Below are 7,373 nucleotides of genomic sequence, written 5' to 3' on the forward strand. Positions count from 1 at the left end.
TCGCAATGTGTGGTATGTGCAAATTGTAAAAAAAAATATTTTTTTCTTAACGGGTCATAACGGGTCGGGTCACTTTACCCGTTGGGTAAAGTGACACGACCTGTTAAGGACCCGTTAAGATAACGGGTGTGACACGACACGACCCGTTAAGATAACAGGTGTTACACGAAAACGACACGAACACGACAGACACGACCCGTTTGCCAGGCCTAGTTTCAAGGTTGTAATAAACGTTAAACGCTAAGTGGGCAGCGAATTGAATCTTAGCGTCTAAGCAGATTTAAATAAATTTATTGTATTTCATGTAAATAAGTGTCTGTTTATACTTAAAATATATATAATTTCATCGTAAGCTAGAAAATAGAATGACATATATATTATAAAGTATTGGAAAATAATAAAAACATGAGAAACAAACATATAATGTGTGTTTATTTAAGTGTTCAATAAATCTCTTACAATTTATTGGAAACAATAAAATGCAAAATGAAAGTTATCTATTTTCTATCTAAGTGAGTTGCAACTTAGGCAAGTGTCTAGGCGGGCATGGGCGGACACCTCAGCAGGTCTAGACGCCATTTCTTAATTATCAAACACCTAGACATTAATTAGAGTAGTGGCTAGCCGCCTAGCGCTGTTTAGAACAATGGTAAGCTTTGGTGAAAAGATAACTAGGTTACTCTAGTGGACAACATGATTTGTACTTGTTAAGCAGGGATTTTTAGAACAGTGGTAAACTTTGGCGAAAAGATAACTAGGTTACTCAGGTGGACAACACGATTTGTACTTGGCATAGCAACATTGACATGCGATCTACAAGCCACCTGCTCATCATCATAGCCAACATGCTATCATTCATTCACGTTTTTGTTTGCCCTACCTTGTGTGATTCAAGAAAAAACGAAAATCCATTTTAGTAATACTTAGTTTATAAAAATTTCTGTTTAAACAGGAGAAATTATTTTCACACTATTTTTCTTCTTCTTGAGATAAATTTTAAGGGGTGGATCAAATTCGAATTTTATTGGATTTTAATGGCATATCCGTTAGTTACACACTAATTTCATAGGATGTCCGAGTTTAAATATCGCTTGTATTAAAAACTGTAGCTACTTCACCCAGCAAGTTGGGTTTAAAGCCTGTCAACTTGGATTCCCATGACTTGGTTTTTACAGCTCAAAGCAGTAGAGTAAATTAATTGAAATATTAACGTGTGGAATGTCTTCTGTTCAGCAACTTGAAAATAAATTCTGGAAAGTAATTCTGCATATATTTACATGCTTCAATCCCCCAACAGTAATACCAACTTCCAAGTTGAGGAATGAGCCGGACGTCCGGCAGGAAAGGATTTTATGTAGGCAGAAATGCTCTCCTAAGGTCCTCATTTTGAGGACCTGTGAGGTCCTATTTCATTTCAACCCATAAGATTAATCTGACTGTGAAATAATCCAAAATATAATATTATCCCTGTTACAACATAACAAAATAATAATGTTGTAACCGGGATAATATTATCCCTTTTACAACATACCAGATATATGACATTCACGCCTACTCTTCTTTTTTTTTTTTTTTTTATCAAAATTATTATTTTGTTATGTTGTAACAGGGATAATATCATATTTTGGATTATTTCAGTCAAATTAATTTTAAGGGTTGAAATGAAATAGGACCTCACAGGTCCTCAAAATGAGGACCTTGGGAGAGCATTCCTGTTTATGTACATAGACAGAGAGGAGGATGTTTTGACAGTTAGAAATCCCAGAATTACAGATTAAAAACGAACTTGAATAATTTAAAAGGGCAATAATATTTATATTCATGATATATATGCCTTCACCAGATCTGTGAAATTGCATACCAATCCTGTCCTTGGACAAGTAATCTTACCATCATTCTTCCTCGCCATTTCTTCAAGAGCCTGGCTCCAAAACATAAATCAAGAAGAATATTTCAAGACTGAATTAACAAAGATCTTGTTTTTACTTTTTACTACATAAAATGCAATCGAACCTTAGTGCTGTAGACATAGCCGTTGGGCAAGACTTGCGGTGGGTTCTCTGTGTCCATTAGTTCCTTAGTTATGTAGCAAACAAGCTTCGAATGATGCTGCTTAGAATAAGGTAAGGGCAAGGCTAGTTTCCGGAAACCCTCCTGTGATAGCGGATCCTCCTTGGTGCAATCATCATCATAACAGTATCTGAATCAGGTCAAGGCAAAACGAAATCTATAAATGCAATTAACAGCTGCAATGCAAGCGGTCATGTGCTTGGTGAATGTGAAGTGTCAAAACACCAATCAGGGAGCTAAACCACGACCACCTAATGACTCTGGATATTATGACATAAAACCCTTAAAAGTTAGCAAGAAATGGACGAAAATACTAAATTTCCACAACGAAAGAAATACACAGTATGCATTGTCAAAACTTCATTCCATATACAAAAATTTTGGTTCACTATTTCAATCACATAAGTATGTACATATGCTATGGCTGTTTCACCCTCCCGCTCTAGAGTTTTGTTCTGCAGGTCACATAGGCAACGATGCAGCTCAAAGCCAAAGAAGCTTTGGGAGTCAACTCCATATAAAGTGAAATCGATTGTACCAAGCCTAGAACACTCCTGATTAATAGATAAGTGGAAAACAGTAAACTACAGATCGATAAACAACTGTTATAGGATACGGGGTTTTAAGAGCAGACAGGCCTGCTTGCAGATAAATATTCAGCAAAGGCTCAAGCGTCATGCCATATAACTTGCAGAATTCCTGTTTGAATTGGTCAACCAGGTAATCCCATTGCTTTGGCTCAAATAAAACCTGGAAAACATAATTAACAAAAAAATAAAAAAATAAAAAAATTACAATCAGAGATTGACCTGTACTATGCAGCTCCAAAGATAAATATAACCACCAAACCAATAGATCTCCCTAAAATGTGTAGTTCAAAATATATTATTTCCCAAGGAGATGGCACAGAAAATGAGTCTATTCTTGAAAACCTAGTCCTGTATATCAAAGGATTCCATACCGGGAATATTGAAGGCTCCATGACTAACAGAGACGAAAATTAATCTGTGAGGAACTACCACCACAAAGAGATGGTGCAGGCAAATATGTACTAGTTTGTGTTCAACAAAACATCTTTCCTACATAGTAATAAGTTCAATTAAACATGGGTACCATTTAGCACATTGTCCTATTCAGCTCATTCCCACAAGATTTGGGGAAAACAGAGACCATAGTCTAAAAATCATTTTCGTTAACTTTTTTACTTTAGTCCCTTAAATATCAGTATGTCTATTCCAACAAAAACTGTGGCACAGTTAATTTCAGATAAGTAAAAACCTATAATGCTGCCAAAGATTCAAAGTACTCCGTAAAAGAATTTCCCAATCTAGAGAAAAATGGATCACCTTGTACGGAGCACATTCTGTAGTACTCTTATAAGCTACTGTTACAAAGACCCGCTGGAATTCTTTCATATGAGTAGTTCCCCATGGTGCTAGGTACTTTTGAGCATATGTGATCGCTTGGAAGTTATTTTCAGCTCGTACCAACTCTATAAACTCTTGAAGTCTCAGCTGAAACTCGAATTTACTCTGCCATCAATAAAGAATTCAGCATTAGATAATATAAAACAATCGAACTACAATTCAAATGGTATAACTGTCAACAGGAACCTTTGTCTAGTTATCTAATTTGAGGAAGGAAACAGTTTGCAGTACCAACTCAAACAAATGAATTTCAAGAACCATTTTATCAGAAATTCACAAGCAGTTGTTAGAAATTTAGTAGAACCAACATACTTACGGAAGCACTGCAGCTCAACTACAGGGAATCTTTCACAACAATATAGCAGCAAAATGAATTAGAATCTATGAAAGAAAAATGTCATTTTCTTTTTACTTCCATCTCCTAGTATGCAGTCCAAGTATGATAGAAGCATACAGTAGAAAGCCAAACTCGAACAAATAAATCAAATTTCACATAAAAGAACGGCAGGACACATTGAAAGAATCACCATCCTCCTAAACTTATGTACAGAGTATTTTTTTGCTAATTTCTTTCAAAAACAAGCAACAGAACAGATAACTTTACTGACAGAAGAGTAGTATTAGCAAACTCTTCCAATCCACCAAATAGCATGCTTCTCAACCCTACCTCCCCCAAAACGAAAGGGAGCGCATACCTTAGATTTCTTTAACCGTGACTTGTTCTCGGCACACCAGGCTAGGGCAGGGCCTACCTCCTTATTCTGAAGGGCTTCAATAACCTTTTTTGCTTCTTGGAATACATCAATATCAACAAAATCCTGACACATAAGAAACTAATCAAGTTGCCAACACGTACAAACAGAAATATGGAAAAATTCTTCAATCTGCACCACTAGCAATAAGAAAGAAGGGATTCTAACAAGCCAATGAACCTGCGGCAATAAAAGCTAGTATCCCCTATTTATTCTACTTACCTTCACTTCCTAACTCCTATACTAGACCATAAAAGTTCCAACCTATCAATTATGAAAGCAATTAGCTGCTTTCTTTCATTATATAGACTTTGTGAGCTAAAATTTAGTTCATAATTCCTTCATAATGTCAAAAATATAATTTCTTTCCATCGTTAGCAAATGTGAAGATGAATCCCTCTTCCAATTGTAAAGTAGAGTAAGCAATTGGATAATGAGCATGACTATAATAATAAAACCGTTTGATTGCCAGATATATAATAATATTGCCATCGTTTCCAAGTTCTTCAATCCAATTAATACATTCAAACTACAATAACTCATGATATTCAAACCTTCCATGAATTTATGAGCACTGGAAAGAAAAAAACTAATGACAGAGCACTCGGTATAAAGAACCACAAATATGTAATGTCAACAAATCTAGGACAGGAAACCAAAACTACCTGAATATTTCTGCTTTCTGCCAGCTTCACTGCCGTATCATAATAAGACATCCGCAACATGTAGTCCACAAGTATCCGGTTCACACGTGTGTCATTCCATTCAGACAGACTCTCCACATCTGCCGATTCTAAATGATCAAGCCGAGCCCGGCACCTCTGCGCCTGCAAGTGCTCCGTCTTACTCCCCTCTTCCAACTTAATCACGAAAAACCCCACATCAATCAGCATGAAAATTCCAATCACAAATAGCCAAATTCAATCACTCAAAGCACAAATATAAACAAAAATAATCTAGTTCAATTATTAAACCACAAAAATCCAATCCGGATTAGTTCAATGTCAATTTAGATCGATGACTTTCAACAGTTTAACAGTAATGTAAATCATATCAAAGCTGCCCGAGCTAATAAATCTCGAATTAACCTCTGGTTGCCTCGAATCCATCGGATTAACCTCTGTTCTTTTCTATTTCCTCTCACTCCTCCGTCATCCAAACAGGATAAAACAATCCAAGCTAAGGTTTACAAAAGCAGTACCTTTCGTTTAAGCCCCTGCAGCCTGGAAACGAGGGAGCTGAGATGATTCACGGCGTCGTCCGACGACATGTTGTCCCGGTCAGCGGCTTCGGAGACGCCGTTAATAACGGAGGAAATCTCCTTCTCCACGACGCGGTGGTTGGCGCGGATCGTCTTCTTGTAGTGCTCGAAGGGGACTCTGAGGAACTGGTGCTCCAGCTTCAGGGAGTCGGCGAGGTGGCTCAGTTTCGAGGAAGGAGGAGGGGTTGCGGCGGTGGGGACGGGTCCTAGGGTCGGTCCCGGCGACGCGGCGGTACCGTTGGGGAGGGAATCGATTTCCATTGAAGAAGGAGAAAGAGATGGATAGAGAGAATGATTGGGGAGATTCGAGCGTGGAATGACAGAAAGAGCAGGGACAACGGCAGATGGGGAAGGAAGAGAGGACTTTAAACGACGGCGTATTGTTTTGGTGGTTTTTCTACAACGGTTCAACTGTTTCTTCCTTTTTATTTTGTGGGGTCATAAAAATGCTTCATTAGGGTAAGGCCCAATAAAAAGCAAAAGATGTAGTGAGGTCTGGCCCATGAGAACACCTCCACCAGTCCAAACAAAAATCCCAAATCTAGAGTCCAGGAAATAAAAAAAATTAAAAAAAATAAAAGGTTTAATTATTTTGGGTCAGTCCCGACGGAAAAGGAACTCACCGATCATTTTTCTGATGATTTCATGATCATGAACGTTTATCATACATCGTGAGATCAGTTTTCGTTAAGTACTATTTCTATTTAATTTTTAATTTTTAATTTTGAAATATTTTTTACTGAACATATACGATGAATGATCACGATCACGAGATCTTTAAGAAAAGGATCCTCGCAGGATCCTTTTCCAGTACCGGCAATGCGATGTGCTGCAAAATAAAATGTGATAATAGTATGTTGTCAAACAATCTAATACATTTTAGCACTTGATTTACGTGAAATTTTTTGCAACAGCCAAAACCCCAGCAAGTAGTGGGTTGTCATAGTAGATAAAACCTTCTTTATTAACCAGCTGTGTATTTGATTCAAACTCTTTCTCTTGTTATAGTCTAGCTTACGATAGTAATATCTCTCGTTATCATTACTAATTTTTTTAATTTAGAAGAAAAAGAAATTTTAGCTAAGCAAACCTCTTGACCACGTGTGTTCAAGCAAACTTGTACCTATTCCCACCCGATTCCCGCTCTATCAGACACCCGCTACTCCCCCCAATTTCAGCAGACGACAAAACTTTCAAAATTTTCACTTTAGGACTAATTTACCCGAATCCGGATCCTCGTCAAATCTTCTTTGTGAAGATCCTGAAGATTCATGAATCATATACATTCATTGTATACGACAAAAACTGACAAAAACCTAACAAAACCTTACAAAAACCTGACAATATTTATTTTAAATATTTTTATTTAAAATTAAATACAAATAATACCTGATAAAAACTGACCGCACGATGTATGATAAACGAACACAATTTACGAATCCCTAGAATCCACGTCAAAAGAATCTAGAGACTAACCTGTTGGAATTTACCCTGCTATATATCACCAGTCATCATCACAAGAGCAACCGCGCAGCCAAACCTCGCCATTTGGAGCTTAACGGTCGAAATGCCGGCCTCTAATGCCGTTTAAGCAGTAATACTCTACCTCCTCCTCTACCCCGCTCGCCCGTTTAAACATCCGTTCCCCATATCATTCGGGTTTCTGGGTTGAAGCTGATTCTCTTAGGCATGAGAATATACACTTGTTAGACCAGTTGAGAGGAAGTGGGAAAGAAAATGGTGCGTTAACTTTCAAGGTAGATAAGGGAGAAGCGGACACGAGTCTCCTGCTTGCAGAGTCAAGGGCTATCGATTCTAAACGATAGCTCGCAGTTATGTTCAAATTTACTCGAATTTGTTGAA

The 7,373-nt window shown here is 37.5% G+C and overlaps 1 protein-coding gene across 1 annotated transcript; it reads right to left on the bottom strand.

Moving 5' to 3' along the window:
- Positions 1-1,185: 1,185 nt before the first annotated feature.
- LOC137720665 (protein MAEA homolog) lies at positions 1,186-5,851 on the bottom strand. Its single transcript, XM_068459756.1, has 7 exons — positions 5,451-5,851; positions 4,915-5,109; positions 4,193-4,315; positions 3,417-3,602; positions 2,687-2,820; positions 2,014-2,200; positions 1,186-1,921 (listed from the first exon to the last, which is right to left on the bottom strand). The coding sequence occupies exons 1-7, from the start codon at positions 5,769-5,771 to the stop codon at positions 1,820-1,822; spliced, it is 1,248 nt and encodes a 415-aa protein (XP_068315857.1). The 5' UTR covers positions 5,772-5,851; the 3' UTR covers positions 1,186-1,819.
- Between the last annotated feature and the right edge of the window lie 1,522 nt (positions 5,852-7,373).

The sequence above is a fragment of the Pyrus communis genome, chromosome 16 (assembly GCF_963583255.1).
Source record: "Pyrus communis chromosome 16, drPyrComm1.1, whole genome shotgun sequence".
NCBI lineage: Eukaryota > Viridiplantae > Streptophyta > Magnoliopsida > Rosales > Rosaceae > Pyrus > Pyrus communis.

Excerpts from the sequence above, each read along its gene's own strand:
- LOC137720665 (XM_068459756.1), bottom strand. The coding sequence starts at position 5,771 with ATGGAAATCGATTCCCTCCCCAACGGTACCGCCGCGTCGCCGGGACCG. Across the intron at positions 5,110-5,450 it reads TGCAGGGGCTTAAACGAAAG|TTGGAAGAGGGGAGTAAGAC; the intron begins GTACTGCTTTTG and ends TTCGTGATTAAG. Across the intron at positions 2,821-3,416 it reads CAGAATGTGCTCCGTACAAG|GTTTTATTTGAGCCAAAGCA; the intron begins GTGATCCATTTT and ends TATGTTTTCCAG.